Source organism: Cryptomeria japonica, chromosome 6 (assembly GCF_030272615.1).
Source record: "Cryptomeria japonica chromosome 6, Sugi_1.0, whole genome shotgun sequence".
In the NCBI taxonomy this organism is placed as follows: domain Eukaryota; kingdom Viridiplantae; phylum Streptophyta; class Pinopsida; order Cupressales; family Cupressaceae; genus Cryptomeria; species Cryptomeria japonica.
The window spans coordinates 679,646,683-679,674,071 of record NC_081410.1 but is presented as its reverse complement, the minus strand read 5'-3'; the positions used below and the strand labels follow the sequence as shown (position 1 = coordinate 679,674,071).

At 37.8% G+C, this 27,389-nt stretch overlaps 1 protein-coding gene across 2 annotated transcripts in view; it reads right to left on the bottom strand.

The window, feature by feature from the left end:
* LOC131069246 (carbon catabolite repressor protein 4 homolog 6) overlaps positions 1 to 27,389 on the bottom strand; it is a 161,792-nt gene that overhangs the window by 10,032 nt on the left and 124,371 nt on the right. For both annotated transcript variants that reach the window (XM_058004609.2, XM_058004610.2), the window contains exon 13: positions 16,996 to 17,081. In XM_058004609.2, coding sequence (XP_057860592.2) covers positions 16,996 to 17,081 — 86 coding nt within the window. The remainder of the gene's footprint in view (positions 1 to 16,995; positions 17,082 to 27,389) is intronic.

Below are 27,389 nucleotides of genomic sequence, written 5' to 3'. Positions count from 1 at the left end.
AGTCTTTATGTGCTTCACTGGTGGTTTATTTCTGCAGTTATTTACAATTTGGAATAGGGAAGGAGGCAATACAATTTAGATGCCTCACTAGCAGCATTTTGAATTCAATAAAGGCAGCCGTACCTCCTTTGCTGGCTGTACACTTTCAACTTGCCATGTGGGGGTTCCAAGAAGGACGTTTTTGGTTGGAGGTTGAAACGCCTCCCTAATTTGCATTTTGAGTGCACAGTTCCCAACGCCTAGCCTATTCAGGCTATTCTATCAACTTTCAAACTTAGAGAAATCACATTCTGGACTTGTACACCAATTTTGGTCAGTTTCCCAGTTTTGGCTGGCAAACACCAAAATTCTTCATTTAAAATAAGCTAAGGACCTACGGTTATGCAATTAGCAGTAGAATTTATTGTAGCAGTTATCTTATTCATAATATAGTTGCAGTTGTTCTCAATTTCATTTCTATTTGGTTCTATGTGCAATTCTTGCCTGGCACGTGTTATTTTTTGCTTTAAAATTGTTCAAAAACCTTGAAAATTCAAAAACACGTCAGCAATAGTAATTCAGGAGAGTTAGAACCAGCAGGGTTCTTACATACATCTAAAAATCACTAAGTAGGAATTTTTAAAAGAAATTACAAGTTCTTATAATTTTAAATTCACTTGTAATTTGTCCAAAAAGTTCCCACGACGATTTTAAAGACATAAAAAGCAAGGGGGAAATAAAAAGTAAGTTACAAGTGACAAGTTTTAAATAAAGTGCACTTGTAATTGTTTTAAAATTTCCCTACAACACTAAAACAAGAGAAAATTAAAACTAGCAATCAAAGGAAAATTTCCCACCTGCAGTGAGGAAGAAAAAACCCGAAATTGAAGAAAAAACATAGCAAACAAACTCGAAACACGATGAGATTTCAAACGTGAATCGAGGATGGATCAAAAATCAGTCCAATTCAACAAAGAGCAAAAATTTTGCCTCGAGAAGTGTGCCTTGAGAGTAAAATCTTCAATCTGCAGTGACTACTCTAAAACCCGAAATTTGCACAAATATCTAGGAAAATGAAGACCAAAACTCACCAAAACTTGGACAATGATGGCAAAAACACCCCCCAATGATTTGACACTAACAAATGTGAGTTTTGCACCTCGTAAAACGTGCCTTGGAGACAAAAATGATGCATTTTAAACAAAAATTTGTAGGGGTTGTCACATTTATGAATTTTGAAAAATGAGGACAATAGTCTACAACATGTTTTGAACCTGATTTGCAATGTTTGAATAAGTTCGATGAAGTTTGAATGAAGACTAGTTGTTATCAGTTCGTAATGTTCTAGACCATGTTGCAAAGTATCATGTTTTATGTATGTCTCTTATCTTGAACGAAATCTGAAAGAATCAAATAGCAAACTCATTTCATTGATTACATAAACTTGCAAAACATATACTACAAAAAAAAAAAAAAAATCAGGCATGGACATTTCATGAAGATAAGCATATGGGATACAAATCAGACTTATAACCAACAATCAAAATGTCATAAGCATGTATCCTTGTCACATGGGAATATTATGGTGCTCATAAATAGATAACCGGAACTCGATGAATGCAAGAATATGCTTGCCAATGTTATTCCTAGAGGCACAACTAGAGCTGTTATGCTTAAAAAAGAATCAAGAGAGCAATCAGAACATAAAAAGAAATATAGGATGCTCTAATTTTAAACAAGCTAGTTTCTACATCCCTTTGTTATTGGAGTTGGTGGAGTTGGTGGACCGTTAGCCTATTCAGTTTGGTTCTTCGTTCTTGTAGGCTAATGTGTAAGGGTTAGAGAACTTTGGAGGCAGTAGTATTTGATGTTTACTTGAGCTTCCACCATTATTATCAGCATATAGCCCTTTTCTGGAGTGATTTTGGGTTAGTCTTCCAATACTTACTATTTTTAGTAAGTTTGTTTCAAGCACCAACTGGACCAACTAGCAAGTTACTATTTTTAGTATTGTCGGTGGGTTTAATTTTGATGATTATCTCAATGTTTAATATAGTCCAGTGGTTTTAAATAAAATAACAATGTTTTTAATTTATAAAGTTAAATTAAAGATTTAAATTTATCATTATTTTAATTATTTAATGAAGGGACTATTAAGGCTAGTTATAAAGTAAAAGGTGATTTATTTTAAATGGGTGGGGCTTTATTATTTAATGCTAAATTGGGAGATTAAAAAGAGACTTTATTACATAAAAAGCATAAGTGAAAGGGGCCGAAATGCCTGGGTGAGCTAGAAAGGGAGTTTTGTGAAACTCATTCGTTATATTGAATTTTGATATTTTAATATTGCCATTTCTTTTGGAGGAGATTGATCTTCTTTGGTTTCTAAGGGCGAAACCCCTTGCAAGCAACATTCTCCACGTTGTTGAGAGATATAATCTGGAGAATTTCTTGGTGTTTTCGTACAAAAAACACAGTTGGGTTCATTTGTAATTCAAATTTCTGATATTGCGAGGGTTTGCATTGCACATTTGGTCAGGAAGGGTCGATTTTGGGGAAGTTATTTCTGCTGCTCACATTTCCTAGCTTGGCTGTACATCTTCTTGGGCTGGGCTGTACCATTTATTGCTGGCTGTACTTCATGAGCAAGCCGTACTAATACAAGGAGGGGCGTGAGGGCATTGTGAGCAGGTCATTGGCTGTTGGAGGCGATTTGTGAAGGGTTTCATGGGGTTTTGATTCTTTTGAAGCATTTCTATCTATCCTCTTCATGCCATCCAAGTTGAAAGCTATCTTGCTAGGAGCCTACAGTTTGGAGCCTTGTATTTTCTGGTTGTTTATTTGCTGCAGTACTCTATTCTTCTTACCAGAAAATGGGTATGTCATATTTATGTTTGTAATCAGATTTACCCATCCAGGTATCTTCAGTTTTGGCTCTGTAACGCACTTTTAGTTTATGCCTGATTTTAAGTATTGAATATTGCAAGCAATTCATTTGTATTTTCTGTTCTAGTATTGTATTTATTGCATTATAAATCTGCTCTTATGTTCTCTCTATCAAACATTCCCAAAACACATTTCAAAAACAAAAAACAAAGGCAAACAGGGCTGCATTATACAATTATCCACTCTATGTATGTCATTGCTTATTTAGCTGAAAATATTTGTACTTATTATCCTCATCTGTGCATCAAGTCAACAAATGACACTATATAATCTTTATTTTTTAGTGCTTGGCAATAACAGATGGAATAAACATTATCATCTGTTTCCAAGCCTGTCTATCCTAATTAATGTTAATTGTAACTAGGGATATAGGGGTTCGGATTGCCTTAAGGCAACATCCGAACCCCATTTTAGGACCGGGTCCTATCCTAGGGTGACGTGACCCTATTCAATGCCACGCTAAACTCACGCCATTTAACATTGGCGCCAAAATCCAAGGAGGCCGACTTACATTTGAAAGAATAAATGATGCATATAAGTAAATGAAAATTTGCAAGTCAATAATCAATCAAGTTCGATAATATACAAGGCGATTTAGCTTTGCTGTGCAAAGTCTTAAGAAGGGTGCGACCTTAAGGAAGATTGAGAACTTGTTCAGCTTGGTGCGAAATTGTCCAAGAGGACATAGTGGATCTTGATGCAAGCCTTTGAAGTATACAAGGAACAGATCTGATATGTGCAAATCAGATTCAAGCTAAGTATTGTACTTATGTTTAGAGGAGAATATATATAATCTGACCTGTGGGTCTTTCATGCTAGGTTTTTCCTCCTTGGAGGTTTTCCCAAGGTATGCTTGTTTGTCTGCTGTTCCATTTCTGATTTATGTTGGCTTATTAAATAATGTAAATCTGAATACAATCTAGGGCACAATTAATCTATGTTGGTTTACTAAAATACTGCAAATCTGATTACAATCTAGGGCACAATTAATCTATGTTGGTTTACTAAAATACTGCAAATCTGATTACAACCTAGGGCATAATCAAATATATGAATCTGATTAACATACCTAGGGTTTAAAATAACATGGTATAAGAGCTATAGGTGTCATTAACCTCTGATTTTAGCAAATCAATTGTTGCATATAGCTGTTGTTTTGTGTTCAAATTAAAGATGTCAGGTTTGAAGGCTGAAGATAGGCTTGAGGGAGCCATTGATTTTGCTGCTTGGAAAGTTCGTATTCTATTGATCCTTGAAGAAAATGATCTACTGAAATTTGTAGAAGAAGAAAGGCTGTCTCCTCCAGAAGATGCTGAAGAGCTGAAACTGTTCAAGAAAGATTCCCTCAAAGCTAGAAGGATCATAATTGAGTCTGTCAAGGATCATCTTGTCACTGTCATATCAAAGTTTGTATCTGCCAGAGAAATGATCAAACACTTGGAAGGGATGTATGAAGTCAACAATCTCAGCAGGGCTCTTGCCCTAAGACAGCAACTTCTTCACATGAAAATGAAAGAAGAAGACTCAATCATAGCCTACTTCATGAAGATCAATGAACTAAAGGACAAGCTAAGCACTCTTGATTGCCAAATCTCAGATAAAGATCTTGTTATGATTGCATTAAATGGCCTACCTGATGAATGGGAACCATTCATTCGTAGCATTGGTTGAAGAGCCGATCGTCCCAACTTTGAACGTCTTCAATCTGATTGCATCGAAGAGGAATCCCGAATTGAGGTAAGAGGAAAACTGAAGAACTCTCTCAAAGATAATCATGTTCTCTTATCTAAATCTAGGAATGGTGGTCATTGGAAAAAATAGAAGAGAAGCAAAGATTTTAGATCCTCCTCCTATGATCCAAGGAAAAAGTCAAGAGATTCCTCCCACATTCGTTGCTTCAGATGTGACAAATATGGTCACTATGCCAGAGATTGTCAGAATGACCCAAAGGAAAGGGAAGCCAACTTAAATGAAGTTGCCGAACAAAGTGAAGACTACCTTCTTATCTCTGCTCTTTCCAGCAATGTTCCTACGGACAGCAATACGTGGATTCTTGACAGTGATGCCTCCAGACACATCTCAGGATTTCGTGAGCATCTCTCAGATCTGATTGAAAAAGACACCAATCTTCATGTAGTAATCGGTGATGATGCTCGATACTCAGCAAAAGGTTCTGGCACTACCTCTTTAAAACTAGATTCTAGTATTTCCTTACAACTCTGTGATATTCTCTTTGTACCTGGTATTAAAAGAAATCTTATTTCCATTTCGGCTTTAGAAGATAAGGGTTTGCAAATAGCATTTTCTGAAGGGAAAGTACTCGCTTGGCCTAAGAAATCTAATTTCAAATCTGCTCGTATTATTGGAAATAGATGTTATAGTTTATATAAGCTTGCAGCTAATCCAATTCAAACTCTCAATCATGAGACCCCTGAATCATGTGAGCTATGGCATAGAAGATTGGGTCATCTTCACTTTCAAGCTCTTCCCACTCTCGGTAAAATGGTCAAAAGTATGCCTAACCTCAGTTTATCTCATGATGATACTTGTAAAGGTTGTGCAATGGGTAAGAATGTAAAGAATCCCTTTCATAAAAGCGATAGTAGGGCTAAAGAAAGGTTAGAACTTATTCATTCAGATTTATGTGGTCCTATGTCTCTAGCATCTCCTAGCGGTTTCCTATATTATGTTATCTTCATAGATGATTTCTCTAGGAAAACATGGATCTATTTTCTTAAAACTAAAGAGTCTGAAGAAGTCCTAAACAGATTTAAAGAATTCAAAGCCTTAGTTGAAAATACTATAGGAAATCGAATTAAATGTTTGAGGTCTAACAATGGAGGTAAATACACCTCAGGTAGCTTCTATGACTTTTGTATTAAAGCAGGAATTAAGAGGGAGTTTTGTGTTCCCTACAACCCTCAGCAAAATGGAGTTGCTGAAACAAAGAACAAGACCATTGTTGAAGCTGCAAGAGCCATGATACATGATCAGGACTTGCAACCTTTTCTATGGGCAAAAGCATCCAAAACCGTAGTTTATATTCAGAATAGATGTCCTCGTCGAGTCCTAAAGGATGTGACACCTGAAGAAGCCTTTTCTGGAATCAAACCAGACATCAGTCACCTAAGAATATTCGGAAGCCCTGTGTATGTTCATGTGCCTAAAGAAAAACGAACCAAGCTGGATCCATCTGGAAAGAAAGGCATCCTAGTAGGATACAGCGAATCTTCCAAAGCCTTCAGGATCTACATTTCAGGTCAAAGGTATGTTGAGTTAAGTAGAGATGTAACTTTTGAAGAAGATATTGCTTTCAAAAGATCTAAAGGTTCATTAACCAACTATAATGATATGGTGATGGAAAATCAAGATTCAATTGTTGATGCTAACCCTGAGTTACAGGAGGAGTCTACTGATCTTCCAAATCAAGAAGTTCAGAATGACTCATCAGAACCCATGCAATCTACCGATATTCCTCAGGATATTGTGGTCTGCAAGAAGAGACCACTTTGGGTTAGAAATACGATTCAAGATGCTGAAGGGTTTGCTGCTCCCAGAGGAACTTTCAAAAATAGCAAGAGTGTTCAAAATCACGCCAACTACATTTCTATGATGTGCAATATAATTGAGTCTGAACCCCACAATATCGAAGAAGCTATGTCCGATCATGCTTGGAAATTAGCCATGGATGAAGAGTATGGGTCTATCATCAAGAATAATGTCTGGGACATTGTACCCAGACCCAAAGGTAAGTCTGTCGTTTCTTCTAAATGGTTGTTTAAAATTAAACATAATGCTGATGGTAGTATTGAAAAATATAAAGCTAGATTTGTAGCACGTGGTTTTTCTCAAAAGGAAGGAATAGATTATGAAGAAACCTTTGCCCCTGTTGCTAGATATACCTCTACTAGGTCTATAATAGCTATTGCTGCAACCAAAGGTTGGGAGCTGCATCAAATGGACGTTAAGACAGCCTTCCTTAATGGTGTCATTGAGGAGGAAGTCTATATTGAGCAACCAGAAGGTTATGTAATCCATAAAAGAGATTCTCATGTTTGCGGGTTGAAGAAAGCCTTATATGGGCTCAAACAGGCTCCTCGCGCTTGGTATGAAAGAATTGATAAGTACTTACTAAGTTTAGGGTTTTCCAAGAATGATGTTGATGCTAACATTTACTTGAAAGTTTATAATGATGAGATGCTTATTTTAGTTTTGTATGTAGATGATTTATTTCTCACGGGTGAAAATAAATTAATCATGAGATGTAAAAAGGAATTAGCCTCAGAATTTGAAATGAAGGATTTAGGTCTAATGCATTACTTCCTAGGGTTAGAAGTATGGCAAAGAGCTAATGAAATCTTTCTAAGTCAGGGAAAATACACTATTGATATTTTGAAAAGATTTAGAATGATAGATTGTAAACCTATGCGTACTCTTATGGAATCTAACTTAAAGAAGTTAAATGTTTCTGCAGCTAACTCTGATTTTGCAGATCCCTCTGAGTACAGGCAGTTGATTGGCTCCCTGATGTACCTAGTCAATACTAGGCCAAATATCTGTTATGCGGTTAATGCTCTTAGTCAGTTCATGAGCTCACCTAAACATGTTCACCTGGTTGCTGCCAAGCACATTCTAAGATACCTACGTGGCACGATTGGTTATGGGCTGAAGTATTCACTTAATACCCCAATTCTCCTGAAAGGCTACTCAGATTCAGATTGGGCAGGAAGTGTCAAGGACAGGAAAAGCACTTCAGGCATCTGCTTCAATTTGGGCTCCGCAGTAATCTCTTGGGCATGCAGAAAGCAATCTTCGGTAGCATTAAGCACTGCACGCACAAGCTAAATACATTGCCGCATCTGTTGCATCCAGAGAAGTAGTGTGGCTTCGTAAGCTCCTTGTTGGATTATTTGGTCAAGCCAATGATCCCACCACCATTCATTGTGATAATCAAAGCTATATAAAGATGTCAGTAAATCCTGTATTTCATGATCGGTCCAAACATGTGGAAACACACTGTCATTACATTCGGGATATGGTGCAGAGAGGCGCCATTCATCTAAAGTACATTAGCACAGATGAACAGATTGCTAACATCCTCACCAAACCTTTATCCAAAGTGAAGTTCGAGTACTTCAGAGATAGACTTGGTGTCATGGAAAACAGAATCCTGATTGAGAGGGAGCTTCAATCTCAGTGACTATGTGTAGCACTTTGAATCATTCCTTGTGTGTGTGCAAGAATGAATTACATCCAATCTATGCTTGTGTGCTAGATGGATAATTGTAATAATGTAAAGACCCACTGGTGTATTACACTTTCTATGCTTGTGTGCTAGAACCATCCTATGCTTGTGTGCTAGGTGGAAGATGTAATTCTATGCTTGTGTGCTAGATCCATTCTATGCTTGTGTGCTAGATGGAACTTAAAGGTTCAGATTATGTATTCTCCTCCTCCCTAGTAAAGAGGGAGTGTTAATTGTAACTAGGGATATAGGGGTTCGTAATGCCTTAGGGCAGCATCCGAACCCCATTTTAGGACCAGGTCCTATCCTAGTGTGATGTGACCCTATTCAATGCCACGCTAAACTCACACCATTTAACATTGGCGCCAAAATCCAAGGAGGCCGACTTACATTTGAAAGAATAAATGATGCATATAAGTAAATGAAAATTTGCAAGTCAATAATCAATCAAGTTCGATAGTATACAAGGCGTTTTAGCTCTGCTGTGCGAAGTCTTAAGAAGGGTGCGACCTTAAGGAAGATTGAGAACTTGTTCAGCTTGGTGCGAAATTGTCCAAGAGGACATAGTGGATCTTGATGCAAGCCTTTGAAGTATACAAGGAACAGATCTGATATGTGCAGATCAGATTCAAGCTAAGTATTGTACTTATGTTTAGAGGAGAATATATATAATCTGACCTGTGGGTCTTTCATGCTGGGTTTTTCCTCCTTGGAGGTTTTCCCAGGGTATGCTTGTTTGTCTGCTGTTCCATTTCTGATTTATGTTGGCTTATTAAATACTGTAAATTTGAATACAATCTAGGGCACAATTAATCTATGTTGGTTTACTAAAATACTGCAAATCTGATTACAACCTAGGGCATAATCAAATATATGAATCTGATTAACATACTGTTGTGACCATTTCACACATCGCCCCATTAGAATGGGGACCCCCTCTTTTTTGTTTTTGTTTTGCTTGTTCTTCTCTCTACTTTTAGGGTTTTGAGTGAGTGAGTGGTTTGTTTGGGCTAGGGCTAAACCTTAGGGGTTTCTTCTAATGTTTTTTAAGCTGAGTCCAGTCAAATTTTGAAAGTTGTTAAGCGTCCTCCCTAGGATTGACGATTGAAATAAGGTAAGTCTTCCAGAGGAGTTAAATAGGTCTCAGGTTAGGTCTAATCAAGTTTTTTGGAGTAAAATCCAAATTTTGTCTAGGTGTTAGCATTTTGAAGGTGAAATCGTGTGTTCTTGCCTAAGTAAATTTTGATCAAATTGTAGAGGTAAGATGATACCTGAAACAGAGAAATCGCTCCTGTCCCTTGCTGAGGGCCCAGGGCGAAATTCATTCCAAGTGCAATTCCTTGTTTTTTGATAGGCTTGCTAACTGGTTCCTGGCCTTGAAGATGACCTAACTCTGCCTTGTGAAAGTGATTGGAGACTTAAATTTTGAATATTTTAGCCAGAAAGGGTGAAATTGCTCCTGTCCCTCTCCAAGAGACCAGGGCGAAAATGTTATTTGAGGTGTATTTGTCACTGACTTTTCTATTTTGTTTTGTGCAGGGTTTCCAGGAGAGATAATTGGACGTGACTTGATGCTTCTGAAGATTTTGAAGGCATGAAAATGATGAATTTTGAAGGATTAAGAGAAAATCACTCCTGTCCTTCACTGAAGGACCAGGGCAAAAAGACTTAGCAGAGTCATTCCTGACCTTGTTTGGTCAAATTGAAACATCAAAGGCATGGTGGAGGACGAAATGAACGTGATAGAGCATCCAGACTTGATTAAAGACAATGAAATGATGGAGTTTTTGTCTAGAAGGGTAAATTCGCTCCTATCCCTCACCAAGGGTCCAGGGCGAAATTCTTTATATGCACAATTTTAGACCTTTCTTGGACATTAACTCTTATTCATAGCGCAAAGTAAGATGAAATCTTCCCTAGCAAAGGAATTTCGAGATGAAAAATGAAACAATTTGATCATGGTGGCAAAAGGCGCTCCTGTCCCTCACTGAAGGACCAGAGCTTGAATTTCAAATTTGCACTATTTTTGCAAGATCAAAGTGATTTTATGATTTGAAGAGATCAAGGAAAACATGTTTTGTCCGTTGAATATAACTTGAGTAGTCCACAAAGGAGGAAATCAACCCAAATGACAAAAGGCGCTCCTATCCCTCACTGAAGGACCATGGCGTTTTTTCAAGATTGTCCTCTTCGTTTGAGATTTTGAGGCAAAACCTGACTTGGATGGGAGGGAGAAATGATGTTTTATGCCTTAGATGCGATTGAGGATTTAAAGAACAAGGAAATATACCAAGAAGTAAAAAGGCGCTCATGTCCCTCTCCAAGGGTCCAGAGCGATTTTCTAAAAGTGCAAATTTCTTGCAAAGACAAGGCAAGTTTTGTGATTGAAATGAATGGAAGAAGGCATGTTTAGCCCGCTGAAGATAATTTGGAAGGCTAGCAAAGGACGGATAAGCTTGAAATTGCAAAAACACTCCTGTCCCTCTCCAAGGGACCAGGGCGAAAAACCTAGTATCCAGCTCTTCTATCCAAGTTTGGACAAATCTAAGCCAAGGCGCAAGTTTGAAAGAGTGTTTAAAATGCCTTGAGGTGGAATTGGGATGCAAGATTTACAAATTTTGATGATAATAAGGAAAATCGCTCCTGTCCCTCTCCAAGGGTCCAGGGCGAAATTTCCAAATGTGCCCATTTACCTTACATTTTGAAGTGATATTTTTGTTCCCAAGACTCAAGAGGTAGTGAAGTGTGATATTCTACGCCTGGAGGGTAATTTGAAGATTGATGTGATCATGAATTTGTGCAATGGACTCAAAGGCGCTCCTATCCCTCACTGAAGGACCAGGGCGATTTTTATAAAATCAACAATTTCCCTCCAAGATTACGCTAATGGAGGGTTGTGCAAGATGGGAAAGGTCTTCTAAAGCATGGTGAACAAAGGTTTGACTCCAAAACTTGATAATCCTAGGCTAAAATGCAAAAGTCGCTCCTGTCCCTCTCCAAGGGTCTAGGGCGAAAATCTTGGGAGAACCTATTTTGCCTTGCAAAAAACAAGTTAAGCATGCATAGAGTGAATGAAGGGGATCATTGCTTACCCCACAATGAGAATTGACAAATAAAAGATGAAGGATTGGGGACAAAAGTGAAAGTTCGCTCCTGTCCCTCTCTGAGGGTCCAAGGTGAAAAAGTCCAAAGGCACTTCCCTTCTAAAAATCAAGTGAAATTAAACTCAAAGCTCCAATTAAAAATGCCATTTTGATGCCTAGATGAAGTTTTGGCGATTCAAAATGAAGAATGCAAGGCTTAAATTGCAAGTTCGCTCCTGTCCCTCTCCAAGGGACCAGAGCGAAGTTAATGACATTCATTATTTTTTACCATATTTGGGCGTTAATATCCTCCAAATTGCATTAGATGCCAAAATTGCCAACTTCGAAATATTTGGAAAAATTTAAATTAAATTGGCATTTAATAAAAGACACATTGGTATTTAATAAATTAATTTTGAGCCTCAAAAAAATCGAATTTTTTATTATAAAGGCATTTAAAATTAATTTTTGTGAAATTAAAATTAAAAAATGGAGCGCTTGAGGGCTTATTTTTATTTATTTCATCAAGTTGGCCTCTCCTTTTTGCAATTTTATTTATTTTTTAGGCCTATTTTGCCAAGTCGGCCTAGGGGGAGTAAAGTGGTGAGCGCCCTATATATTAGGAGTGTTTTGATCAAGTTTAATCAATCATTCACTCATTACTTCAAGTGCGAATTTGGAGATCAAGAAGGAAGTACGAAATCTGGCCTATTTGGAGCGAATTTATCTCAAGTGTTGGAGATTGAGAGGTGGAGTTGATTCTTGTGAAGACTAAAGGAGGCGCATGTTGCTAAAGGGAGAGCTTAGATCTACATTTCGCCTAGCCAAAATTCACCTTATTTTTGCATCATTTCTTAGAATTAATTCTCAAGTGGAGGTATGGCTAGATCATCCTAGTCCCAATGTTGAAGTTCTGAATTTTGAACTTTAAGTTTTTGAAAATTGTGTAGTTAATTAGGAAATGATAACTCAAGATTTATCATAAAGTTTCCAAATTAATATCTTTTATCTTCCTTTTGAATCTTCCTTGCTACTCTCTTAGATATTTTACTAATTATGAAATGTTGTGTAGGTGTCAAGATGGCGACTCCAAAGGCAGGAGCATCTACTAGTCATCCAGCCCTCATGAAGGAAGATCAGAGGAATGAAGAATTGGAGACCAAGATCGTGTCCAAGTGGAGTAACATCGGAGATACCAAATTGGGAAACTTCAGTGTGAAGAAGTTTCAAGAGGTCCCTTACATTGGCAAGCCATCACCTGTCGCAAAGAGAATAATTGAAAGTGGCATCATCAAGGCGGCCGGTTTCCCTCCAGCAGTCCAATGCCATGAGCTAATGATCGAATGTGCCCGCCATTATGACTCACAATCGAGATCGATCCTATCCAAGGAAGGAAACACTTTGGCTTACCTTTCAGAGGAGGCTATAAGTGAAGCTTTCCATCTTCCAGAGCATAAAGATATGACTTACAAAATCCTAGAAGGAGCCAGATCAATGTATGAAGATGATCCCGACACTTGCTTGAGTATCATCAATAAGAATTGGTTACTCAAAAGTCGTCCTCGCCTAAGCAAGATTCCCAACACACCACATAGGATCGACTTCCAGGAGGAGTACAGAGATTTGATAACTTTGCTCAATCGAGTTACAGGGGCCCCTCAAGCCTTCTACTTTGAGAAGTGGATGTTCTACTTCATCCAAGTGATGGTTCAAGGGAAAGGGACGATTCATTGGGCTACAATTATTAGCCATTGCCTGGACGTGCAGTTAAGAAGACTAAAGCCTACCAAGTCATTTCAAATGAGCTCATACATCATATATGCCAATGAGCTCATACGATGAACATCACTAGGATATTGCAAGGCGGGATTCACAATCGACTATCTCTGGATGCACAAGAGCTTGTGAAGAGGTATGGTGCTTGGTTCATTCAGTTTCAAAAGTTTACATATATCAGAGTTCATGGGTGTCCTTCACCTCCCTACGTGTTGCCGAGGTATCCGAAAGACAGGGTAGTGCTACTTGAGGTGACTAGGCAGTTGGCAGCTTATGCGAAGACATTCAGACATAGGCATGGAAATGGAATTCCCGTGCCCATCATTTTGGGGAATTCAGTTGAGGTATGTACTAATGCTCAAGCCTTGGATGATGCAGAGAAGGAATTGGCTTTATATTCATTCACGTTCTTTGCCTTGAGGGAGAATTTTGATCCTTATGGGTATATGGAAGAGACAGCTGGTAGGAAATACAAGCACGAATTTCAGGTAGAGGACTTTTGGATGAATCTTTCAAGCAATTTAGAAGTGAAAAGAGAGATGCACTCCCGATTACCTTTAGATTTCATCAGGAAATGCAAAGTCTACAGAGTGGCCGATCAAGCTCAGGAGTCACAGTGGCAGACATCTCCAGTCATCCTATGACAGAGAAGACAAAGCAGTGAAGATAGATTGGAACGAGCCTGAGATTTCAGACTTGAGAGCTTTGATGGCCCCAGTTTTGTCATGTACTCGCAGATGGGTGGATGTACAACATCAAAAGTTAAGAGAACAGAACATACCAATGACTTTTACTTTGGAGGAAAGACCAGAAGAAGGAGGAGCAAGCGCAAGTGAAGGCAATTCTCATCCTAGAGGCGCGAAGAGGAAATAAAGACCTGAGAAAAGGGAACCCTCCAAGAAGAAGCAAGAGGCCAATCGAGATCGCTCATCAGGCACATCTTCTCAATATGCAAAAAGGACAAGTCAAGTTGAAGGACAAGAGAAGACGTTGCCTAAGGTTGATGAATCTATGGAGTCGATGGTACAGAATGATAAACCTGAAAAAGGGCAGGCACCTCAGCATTCATCAAGTCAATCCCCCCAAGTTGATGAGCTACATGAAGAAAAGAATGATGATGAAGTGACATCTCCTCTCCGAGAAGATGAACCATTGCTTAAGGAAATACAAGTTAAAGAGACAAGATCCGCCATTCTAGATTGGTTGAAGGAGAGACTGACAAGGGTGATTGTGATTGAAGATGAAGATGATGTAATTGACTTAGAGAGCCTTATAGGGAATTCTCAAGAAGTAACAGAGAAGAAGAAGGCCACCAAAATATCCAAGGTGATCAGAGATGAGACAGGGTCTAGGAAGTTGCAGATAGCTACACCAGTAGTGGACAAGTATGAAGGTGAAATCCTTGCAGAAGAGTATGATGTAGAAATGTTTGAGCTTGGTCCACTCACTGCTGAGCAGACACTGGATGAGGCAATCGATTCGTTTGAAGCACTTAAAGACAAGCTTAAGGAAGAAATGGAAAAGAATAGAAAGCTTGAGAGAGAGGTCGATGCTTGGAAAGGCTACTTTAGCCATCTCAATCAGCCCTTGGGACGTCAGGATCCAACAGTGTCTCCTGTGCAAGCACTTCCCCTTGAATCAGTTGGCGAGGCAGAAAGAGTCAAGAGCTTGGTTCAGCTTATGAGCTCTTGGATTGACAAATCCCACACAGTAGTCGTTGAATTTACAACAAGAATGATGCAGACAATCCATCGAGCTATCCAGGTCCTTGAGATCGTCCACAACCTAATGATAACAGTAGCCGCTTTCGCTCACCCTAGAGATGTTATCATTCCTGTTCTGCAAGTGATCAAGCAAACACCAAGGAAAATCCTAGCACAAGAAAAGATAATGGATGGAGGAGCTCATAATTTGCTTCAGTGGTCAACTCTACTCCAGATGAAAGAGGTTCTTTTCGAGGACATCAGCACCAAATGCAATCAAGTCGAGAGCGTCATCCATCCAATTCAGGATAAGGTGTTTGAACTATTGTGTACCATTCTTGGCAGGAGGATCGAAGTTGAGACAGATGTGGACCTTCAAGAGTTGGAAGAAAGAGTCAAGGTCATCTTTTGCAAAGATGAGAATGTCATCACAAATGAGCAACGGGATCTAATGTTCACTACTATGCTCCTGATTGAGAAGATCAAAGAACTCGAACCTGGATGGGATACGGCTCTTCTCAAGGCCTTTGATTGGGTTATCCATTTGGAGGAGTGAATGAGGAATCTTCCCGAAATTCCTATGGCTGAGATTGAAGGAATTGTGTCCAGATTCGTTGCATATGCAAAGAAAGAACATTGGAAGAGGAATAAGGTTCTAGAAGAGAGGTTGTTATAAAATGATGTGGCATCTTAATTATCATTGGTCTATGTTTCCTCAATTTTTGTGCCAATTAAATATTTGGCTATGCATTTAATAATGTTCAACTAAAAAGGAACTTTTTGTAACAAACCCTAATTAGGGTTTAGGTGTCAAAATCTCAGCTGTTGATCTTCTTTTGATCTGGGCCGTTCATTGTAATTGAGGATGCTATATATACTCTCACTCATTTTCATTTTGTCATTAGATAATTAGCAATTAGAAATTAGATAGCTAGAGCTTTTGGAGAGAAGAAAGTTATTTTGTAGCAAGATTGAGCATTGAAGAGAGAATTTCAAGCAATTGTTGTCTATTTTGGCTTTGAGATCAATAAAATATTGAAGTTATGGTGTTTTATTGCAATTCTTGTGGCTATTTTCATGGTTGTTTACTTTCTTGAATCATTCTCAGTCGAAGTAGTATTTAAGTTTGAAGGACTAAGTGTTGGGCTTGATCTTTGGTGAGATTCACATTCCAAACCACTAGCTTCTTACTGATTGTAAGGACGCCTTGTGTGGTCAACTGGAGATACTTGGATTGCTTGAACCTTCGATCATTATCGAACTATTGATATGTATCTTTATGGTAGTATCTATACTTCTTGATGATTTGAAAATCACTAATCACCTTAGAAGATCACATCAATTCCAGTAGAGTTGTAATTCCTTCGCAATACTGAAATTGGTAGAATCTTACCAAGTCTAGCCTACATTGAGTCATTCTTAGGATTAGATTAGAATTCATCTCTTCCAAACCCTATCGTTTGATCTTTTTTGAGAACCTGTTAGTTTTAGGAGAATCCTGTTCCTGCAGCTCGAAAACGTAAGGCCCCTTGAAGAAACAGCATTTACAACGACCACTGCTGCTTATCCACACGTAGAGATCCTACAACGAAGAACCTTGGAGTCATCCTGATTGATCCTTTTTCGTGATATCTTCAGCAATCAGAGGCTTCACTCAAGAGAGGATAAGGTACCCTTGGGTATTTTATTCTGTGTTTGATAGTGTACAAAATACACGTCAACACATACCTAGGGTTTAAAATAACAATTAACATAAGGTTCTAAATAAACATTTTCTTGACATGTATTACTCGAATCATCACTCCATTTTAAAAAATTATTTAATGACATGTGAAAAACTAGTCATGGCAAGATGTGTACCAAAAGGATGGAAGATTGATACAGGAGAATCTTGTTGTGAATAAATTATATATTTATAATAACATTGTATGGTTTCACAATGTACTTAAAGATTGAAACCAAGTAGTAACCAATATGTCAATTATAATTTACAACTAAATTAAAGCCCCTAAATCTAATTTATCAGTAGCTGAATGATTCTGGTATTTGTTGGCAATAAAAGAATTAGACCTTAAAATAGAAAGGAAAACATACAATATAAACATAACCTAGAAAGGAAATTAAGAAAAGAAAATATATTCATGTCCACAAAAGACCAAAAATAGATCAACGAGACTGGAAGTACAGCAGGTACAATAGCAAAAGATTAGGGCGAAAACCCTCAAGAATGAGAACATTACATTATACTGGTCGGTTATCTTACCAAATATAGTCCACAGTACCCATAAATCGCCTATGGTAGCTTGTGACTTGTGGCTCCCCATTTGAGTCTTTTGTGCCAGCATAATCCTGAAAGCATGCAGTTCCTTCTGTTTAATTAATCTGGACCAATAAAATTTATGCTCAAGGCTTTCGAATATTTATAAACAAGAATTTTAAATGCATAAAAAGAAAAACCAAAAAAAGACAAATCATTAGGACACAAACAGTACTAGGCAATTGCAGTTTCAAGCATCTAGCATCAAACAAAGAAATAAAAGGACAATCCAATAAGAAGCAACACGCAAATCACTGAATGATCTATTCTCCAAACTATATCTACTGAGCTGGTGTGTTCTAGAGAACAAATTTGCAGTGTTCAGGACTAACAGACTTTCTACCCCAGTCCCTTTAATATCTACATGTGGAAAACAGGCAATGACTATGATATTCACAAGCTTTCATTAATCTTCATAATAAAGAAAAGAGGGTTTATTGCAAAAAGATTCCATAATATATACTTTGAATGTAGAAGTAAATCTGTGTCAGAAAATGACACCCTCAAAAAGATAGTGATAGAGTTCTTTCTCCATTTTTGGTTTTATGTGATGCAACAACAAAAATCACCAAAACTACCAAATTAACACCGCAGGTTGCTATCAAAATACCAAATCATAAACTCAGAAATTATCATTACTGCTGTCACAATTTCAATCAAATTCACAACTGTAAATGTTATGAATCTGACCTTTATTGTTGATATGTAAATATACAAGTTATGATTTCGAGTTTGTGCTTCCTTTCATATTTATTGCACATATACCTACAGTTGGTAGCTAAAATAAACTCATACAACACCTAAGGTCAATATTGAAATCTGTATGCTCTAAATCAGAAATGAGTATGTTTGCATGCACCACAAATACCCACTTGCTTCTCTAAACTACTTCAAACCAACTTGCAATCAAATGATATGACAATCATATAGAGCAGCTGACATTAAACGACCAAAATACCCATTAAAAGTGAAGCACTTTCCTATTAAAGTTCCCATGATCCTTTTCTTGGGCGGCAAGCAAGCTGAGAGCAATCAAACAAAAATAGGAAGAATATATCCCAAGAACTCCTAATATTTTTCCAGAGTAATCCAGGCCACTCTATCTTTACAAACTCGTAACCTTGAAATGCAATACAAGTTTAGCTAGCAATTAAATCAAAAAACTTACCCTAAATGGTATGGCCTCATAAGTGCAAGCTTGAATTCCATCTAACTTATTATTTGGAACACAAACCTTGATAAATTTGTAACCTACAGCATCTCAAAAACTTAATACCAATGAGGAAAAACATCTCTTCTTCAGCACCAACTTTAAACCTTCAATCAATCTACACATTTGTCAATCATTTTTGCACATGTTCGACTCTAAATGAATCGCACAGTATTGACTAGAAAGGAATCTTTTACCACCGAAACCAATCTTTTTCATCTAAGGTGGAAGAGATGAACTATGTTCAACCTCAAAGAGAAAATAGAGTAAAAGGAAATATCTCAACTGAGCTTCTTTTGTACCAATTTCAAACTTTACAGAAATTATAATTTAAAACCAACTTTTAAGAATAATCCTTCAACTCCATAAAAGTGAATTTATTTTAATACTTATATTTTCAACAACTTAAATCACTTAAAATTTGCCTTTATATATAAATGATATAAGTTGACTTTTAATTCACCCTTTCACAACTTAAATATTAGGTATTTAATATTTTAATTATTTTCCTCACATCCACCCAAAGTTGTAGAAAATATGAAAGTAGCCCAAAAGCGAATTTTGATTTCACCAACATACTCTGAAGCTCATTGAATATCCAACTTAATGAAAACTAATACTTTCCAAAAATAGAACACTTCTCCAAGAAGTGTAGAAAGAACCTAGAATGTTGAAACTGCTTTGAGAAAGAACCAATGGATTCATCTTGATCTCTTGATCACAATTTCTACTATCTAAAATGCATTTTGAAAAGGTTGGCACCATCCAAGAAAGTTGAAGCTTCCAAAGATGTTGAAAATGCTATAAAAGGGGGGCATTACATTGCTCAGATTATTTGGTTATGGCATTTATTATATGGAGTAGATATGTCTAATGTTTGACCTAAGAGTGCAAGAAATTTACAAGTATTAGAACAAAGGTTTGTGTCTGGAAAAGTTGACATGGACTTCATTTAGCCGTCTCACCCTACTTAGTCATTGTGAATTTCTATGCCAATCCGCATTCAAACATATGGTAATTCTGGAATCCGTATTTTGCGGAAACCTACATGGTTGAGCCCTTTGTGTGTATTTAATTTACATTTTGCATTGCATTTAAATTTGAATCAAAATGGGTGTTACCATGTTTGTGAATATTAATTTCTCACATTGAATACATAATATGTATGCCTGGTAGAAAAAGGTATGTCGAATTATTATATTTTGATAAAAGAGATTAAATTTATTAAACTATTCCTTCGAGATGAAGTATTTGGCTTTATAAAATGATGACTACTAAAAAGGTCATATCCCCGTTTTTAGTATAAGTTCAAAAATGACTCTTAGCTTAATTTCCATGTTTAAATGAAAAAATTAATTAAATAATTAAATATTAAAGTTGTCGAAAAAGTGACATTAAAATACAACTTATATTTTATTATTTAAAAAGGTGTTGTAGTGATAAATTTAAGTGTTATTTGGCTCATGGCACAAAAAGGTGACAAGAAATGACACTAAAATATAGTTTTATAAATTTTCAAAAATTATTTCAAAAAGAAATTTAAATTTACTAATTTCCTCAAAACTAAGTTATAAAAAGAGAAGAGTTTCAATTAAAGACTACACATTCTTTTTGAAAGATATTTCATTTTTCAAAAATGAACACATTAATCTTCTTGCTTAGTCCTTAGTGTAAGGTTGGCAAAACTCACAGATAACACAATGTTTTCCACACGTACCAATTATTCATGTACCAGTACATTAATATGTCATAGCATAAGTAATAATGATAAACAACTTAGACCAGAAGAGTTATATCTTTATTGATTTATCCCGAATATATCCATACATAATCTCCCATGTCGAGGTTCCATCCAAACAATATATAGACCCGACGGTTGGCCAAGTTGCCAACCGTCACCAACTCCCAACTACCCAACGGGAACCTCTCGGCGACGCAACATAACCATAAACACAACATAAACACAATTATAATTATTATTCTTACTAACGTAAGTTATTTACCCCTAACATTAGCCCCCCCAAAAACGTAGTCGTCTTCCAGACGACTAAGACAAAAGAGCTGAAATATAAAACATAAACTAGGACCGAGAAGAGGGAGGAGGTGTCCCTGTAGTGGCCGAAGAAGATTGCTGTCCGATGTGAAGTCTTAGGTTCTTATCTGCCAGCAGCTGCCGTTCTCATGCCTTCTTTACCATGTGGGCAGCTTCCAACAGTTTCTTATCTTTTTGCTCCATCTGTGAGGTACCGTACTGGCACCTGGCATACCAGTACCTGTTGGTACCGTACCAACACCTGTTGGTATCGTACCAATTCTTGTTGGTAACGTACCAGTTCATGTTGGCATTGTACCGTACCAGTTCCTGCTGGTACCATACCAGTACCTATTCTTGCTAGTACCGTACCATTCTTGCTAGTATTGTACCAACACCTACTGGTACCGTACTAGTTCCTGCTGACAATGTACTCGTACCTACTGGTATCGTACCAGTATCTACTAGAACCGTACCAGTACTTGTTGATGTTGTACCAGTACATGTCGGTACCGTACCAATGTCTGTCGTACCAATTCCCTGCTCCACCATTATGTCTTTTCCTAGTACAACCTCTCTTGCCACTATTTGATCTACCGTACTGGTGCCCTTCGTGGCTTCTGCTGCAAGTACAACCAAGCTAATCTGTGGTAATGCTACCTGTCGTTGTGCTGGTGGTTCCCCTTCATTGATTTTTCGGAACAGCACCCCTATTGGTCGTACGTCTCCCACGGGGTTGGCCACCATAAGCGCTTCCTACGGTACCAAGTGTGCTGAGGGTAATTTCAGAGGTGTGAACTTTACCCTCGTACTTTTTCATTGTGCCTGTAACCTTCCGTGCTGATCCTCCTCTTCCTGCTGCTGCAACTCTGCTTCCCCTTCATCCTCTGCAATTGTGTGTCCTGCCATATGGAACCCCTCATCATCACTTTCCTGCTACTCAGTCTCTTCCACTTCCTCCTTTGAATCCTCTACGCTGCTGACACCTTCGATCTCTATGGATGCGTCCAGTTTTCTTCTCTTTTTGGTCGGTCACATGGTGTCACCTAGTGTGTCCAGGTGGGTATAGTAGTACATGGTAGGTTTATTTGGTTCCACCCGTTCGAGCAATTCGAAGGTTCCCCACATTTCTGGCAGTACTTGCAGGCGTACAACATCCAAGAATAGGCTGATGGCATGGTGGCACATGTAGAATGTCTTGTGTTCTAGCTTGAGAAAATCATGAATTCTTTCCACCAGCAATTGCCCCCAGTTGTACACTTTACCACACTTAATCCCATCCATTAACCCTATCATCCAGACGGCTATGTCGGATGCACGGCTGGCTCCTATGAGGCGACTTTTTACCAAGTCCAGCATTCTCCATTCTCCTCGTACAACAAATGCACGCTTCAACCCCCTACTGTCTGACTAGGCACTCTTCCATTGTTCCTCTGTGAGGTCATCCCTGCATAACAAATCCATCAACCATTTCTTTTTTTCCTTGGTGAGCTTCTTGGTTGGTTTCTCTACAGATGCCCCCTTCTTCGGTATGCCAAATACCCTCCTAAAGTCCTCTGGTTTGAATGAAACTCGTACCGTGCATCCCTGGAACTGAATAATGGAAGCCCTTTCCTGCGAGTTGTATCCGGATACCATAGTCCGCAGCACTGGCTCAAAATCCTTGATGTTAAATGTGGGCATCTGGATGGCATGGTCCACCTAAGCTTTTCTGAGGGAATCCTTTATCACATGGTTGAGGAAAGTTTCCTCCCACTAGGTACGACATTCACTGCCAGTCACACTCTCAAAGGCTACATTCTCTGTCGTGATTCCTTCTAGATCCTTCTGCACTTTTGGCCTGATTTTGGCCTTCTTCCTGCTGTTGGCTGGATCTGTAGCTGTCATGGTTGCGTTGCAACTGTTTTGCCCTGTTTCCCTGTCTTTCTCCCATCCTTGGCCGTTATTATAACGGTCTGCCAGTGTGACTCGCCAATTGGTACGGACCATTATACTAGTTGTTGCCTCTCCACCGTACGGATTGGTCCATACACTTCCCTCTCCTGACCGTACAACCTCTTCAACTTTCGCAAACTCTGCAGATAACTCTATACGGATGGCACGAATTTTCCAACAAATGCTTTCAATTTTTATATGTGCCTGTTCCCTGCGTGTACAAACTTCCTTGTGTCGGCCTCCATCCGGTACCGTACGGTCTTCTTCTTCCTGTTCGTACAATCTTCTCCTCCTCTATGTCGGCAGTCGTACGCTACTGTACAAACTTCTCAACTCGTACGATCTGCAATGTACCCTGTATGAACTATTCTGTTATGATTGTCATACGTTGTGTTGTAGATTTTGTACATTGTATGGACTAGTTTGTTGTGATCGACACAAACCGTACGGGTTAGGTGTGATCGTCGTACACCGTACGGTGCATTGTTATGTTGTCGTTGTACATCGTACACCATACGAGATGTTTCGTTGTACCTTGTTCGCCTCGACTTCTACTACATTCATATGCACAATCCGTACACCATACGGATTCGATGCTTGGTCTTCACGCACCTTTGTTTGGGCAATCCGTATGCCGTACGGATCAATCACTGGTTCCTTCCATTCCTCCCCGCACTCGTCCATACGGTCAGTTCATAGGTTGTACGAATTCAATCTCTCCTCTGTGCTTGGCCGTGCGGATCCTTGTCTTCTTCTGCTCGATTTCGTCCTGCTACCAAGTCTTCTTCAATTTCTTCTCTTCAATTTACTAAGGTGCCCCCTTAACTTCCTCTTTGTAGTAGGTTTATCTCATTCAAACCGGTGTGCTGGTGTGACATCCACCCGTGCCATCCCTTCCTGGTACCTACCGTACTCTAGGGGAAATGACTGCTCTTCCGTACCGCCGCTTGATTCCCCAATCTTGCATATTTGCAACATGTGGCACTCTGGGTGGAAGACCTCATAGTCCTCTGTCTGCCAATGGAAGAGTCCAGCCAATGAACTAGTTCCATCTTCAAAGCATCCGTCCAATTCTTGCACTCCTTCCTCGTTGGGTTCCCTCCCTCCTCTGTCTCCTTCGGAACCCCACTCCCATCTGTTTGAGTCTTCTGAGTCGGAGTCAGACGATGCAAGCTCTTCACTGACGGATTGATTCCTCAGATCAATCACATACTTATGGCCTTCACTGTCGATTGAGAGTGTATTCTTCTTCCAATTATGATTTGCTCTAGCCATGATCAGCCACCCCCTTCCCAGGAGGGTGTCGTAAGCTTTTCTTTTAAAGAAAGAGAAAAACAAAAAGCTCTCAGATATCTAAAAATTCAAGAAAAACAAAAGTTTCCCTTTAAAGAAAGAGAAAAGAGGCAAGAAACAAATTGAGGAGAAAAACATTTTGATTTTCATCCAAAGAACCATGGGCACCTAGCCACAGATGTCTTTGAAGGGATAAGTCCACTACATTGAATTAGTGTTAAACAAAGAAGAAACAAGAACAAAAGATAAATAGCAAGGAAATGCAAGTGCTTCCATGAGACTCAAATCGAATAAAAATATTACAAGGCAGCTATTGTAAACTACCATCCGAATAAAATGGAAGATTTTTTACAAAGCATTCCACAATTGAGGGAAATAATTGCTACCACAATAGACAATAGTTGAAGAGGAAGAACGCGCCAACAAAAGGGTTGAGATTTCATAGTAGGAACTCCAATGGATGGTGATCAAGTAATAGACCACATGCAGTTAATGGCTAATGAGGCAAAGAAACCTACCATAGTGCATATGGAGATTCTCAAAAAGGATCTAACAAACACAATCATTGATGGAAGATCATGAGTGACCATACTTCCTCAAGATACCTAGAAGAGCCTTGGTAAATCTACAATCTAGCCACTAACTTTTCAATTGGTGTGAGCTGATCAACAAGGAATTAAAGCGTTGGGGGTCCCAATGGCCCTAAAGGACCCAATAGGAATTATTGTTGCTGCTGAAAAAACTATTGGATTAGCTATTATTCTTGCAATAATCATAATAGAAAATCAACTCATAGCTATTGTACTTTCCTTTCGCAGATTATCTTTCTAGTCATTTGCTTTCCTACGCTCCTTGGTTTGATGGCTCACTTTCTTACATCTTTGATAATTAATCTCCAATCCTTCCCTCTCCACTAATTGCAACCATGATCTCAATGCTAATTTTAATTCAACAATCCCTCGAATGGGGAGTGAGAGATCTGTCCACAAACACAATCTTGCATAAACACCAACTTCTCCTTACATGACATTTTAGTAAACCCTAATGAAGGACCCAATGAATCTCCAATGTTCACTTAAATTCTAGGTCACAATATTATGATGGGAGATTATAGAGGTGTATCCATATTAGAGTTCTTGGGATTGTGTATTTTGTAGCATCAAAGTTTAATTCCTAGTCTTTGAGATATACAATAACTCCATCATCATCCATGGTCCTCCTTCGATTACTTCCCTTTTCTTCTAACTATTAGGGCATTTATCATGAAAAAACCCTTTGGGAGCAACTAAATTTCATGTCAATCCACATATTTCTATGAATCCACTCTCTAATTTGTTCTCTTGTTGACCAATTGTTTAGCAAAGAAGGCACAAACCTGCAAACAGTCAATCAATATTCCCAAGATTGATTCATCAATCTCAATTATAAGACTCACTGAATAAAGTTTCTTTAGTTTGTTCCCCAGTAGAATAGCATTTTCTTTTGATGTTACTTTCAGGGGATTGAAATTGCTTGTTTTCTCTACCCATTTCAGGTTTAGTGGATATTGGATGTAAGTTTCCTGCTGATCAAAAAACATTTGTTTTGTGATTCCTCTAGGGCTTCAAGATGGCTGGTTTTTTCCCTTCATGCCAGTGATTTGCATTCTTTTCTCCATTTGAATCAAAAGGCCTTCCATTCAAAAACCTTGTAGAATCTCTCCTGGCCCTCTTATATTCCAACCTTTTCTTTTGCTAGGATGTTTCTCTGATTTTGTGTTCTCCAAAACTGTTGTTCTTCTCTTTATCAATCCCCATTTCACTTTTCTTGCAGTTTTTCCTTCTTTCACTTGGTTTTGCTCCAATCTCTAATGGATTTGCTCCAAATTAAATTCTATCTGCTGCAATGTGACTAAGCTCGCTCCATTTTCTAAACCTTGTTATAAATATACTATGGCATATTACATCTGTTTTATTATAAAAGTGTATTGTTTATATATACATACATATACATATACATATACATGTATGTATGTGTGTATGTATGTATGTATGTGTAATGTCCCCTAATGGGACCCTCTTATATTCCGACATTGAATCACAATTTTAGTGCATAGTGATTACAATAGAGGCACGCTATTGTCAACTAAGCTTGGTCTGGACCCCGCACAGCAGATTAGTCAGCATTTCCATTATGCCTTGATAGACTATATATTCAGCATTATTATATATTGTATAATTATATGAAGGATTCAACAACCCTTGCTCTCCCTACACCAGTTTCCATTATGGAGCTCAAGGAAAATCACCCAAGGTGCCTTGAGTCTATCCCTCTCCAACAAGCCCAAGAGCACCAAGGACCTCATCAACTTGGCCTCTTGGCCTACACTCAGGGTTGGTGTATTTGCTGGAGCCTAGTGCTCTTGCTTCCTTGTATTCTCCCTCCATAATTGGATGGTGAGATCGAAAGGTATTACAGACTCCATCATATAATTTACTTAATCGTCATATGAATAGTTAGTGATAGAAAGGCATTACTAAACTGTCATACATATTGCAGTCTATATTAATATTACTATTAAATTCTACATAAGAACATTATCAGACTTCATATATTAAGCATACATATTCAACTCCTCCCCATGCATACCAGGAAGAACAAAGGTCTTACTGCCCGTAACTTAATAACAGTTCTGTTCTGATCTGATCCATGGTAATGTCACTGGATGTTTTTGATTCCTCTCCTTTATATCTCTCAATGTGAGGGAGAGGTCACACCTCTTCATCATGTATGCCCTTTGACAAGAGACATGCCCTTTCCACCATTAGCACCCTTTGAAAGAGTGCGACTCTTCGTTATATCTGCCCTTTGAAATAGACACAACCTTTCATGGTCAGATCTGCACTTTTTATTTAAATCAGGTATGCACTTCTGATTCCCCAAATTATCCCCTTCTCAAATGAGGTTCTCCTCCCTTTTATATCCCATGTTTGAGGGAGTCACAACTTTTCCTTCCATGTCTTTTGACCATTTAATAACTTAATTAAATTTTAATTATATTTAATTATATTATTTTAAATTTTAATTTTAATTTTGTTTTTATTCTTTTATATTTTAATATTATTATTATTATTTGCTATTAAATTCTATTTCAAAGTGGTGACATTACTGTATGTATGTGTATGTGTAGTCACAGGTTCGTGCAATTTCGGCCATGAAGTTTGAAATTTGGCATGCTTCAAAACGTGACCAGAAATTCGCCTAATATTCATACTTGTAGGCTGCAAGGGGAGTTGTCTTTTTAATAAAATATTTTTTTTTTTACAATTTTCTACGGTTTTCTTCTGCATTTTTTTTTGTATTATGCCAGGAGTTTTTTTACCCATTTTTCATGTATCAGGGCACGAGATTTTTAACTGGGTTTTTTATGTGCTAAACTCAGCTAAGAAACAAAAGAGGGAGTACCCACAAACAGACACAAAAAGATTCATCGAATAGAGCATTTGCAATGTCATTCAATCACATCCCTCACTTTTTCAACAGTGGTATCGTATAATATTTGCAAATAAAGTTTATCTCAGATGTAATATTTTTAATATGTTCTTAATTTGTTTTTGTTATTTATTTAGATTGTGTTTTTATATATTAATAATATTATTTTATATGTAATTTATTAGTTTTCTTTATACATATTAGTTATTTTTTTATTAATATAAATATATATAGATAAAATTACATATTTATATTGTAGAAAATATATTGTTTTTGTGTGTATTTTAATATATGAAATATTTCTTTTTCATATATGTATATATATATAATCTAATGGCCAAATAATCCACATTATTAATGTCCATATGAATTCATAAAACCTGTGAACCTCCAAAAAAT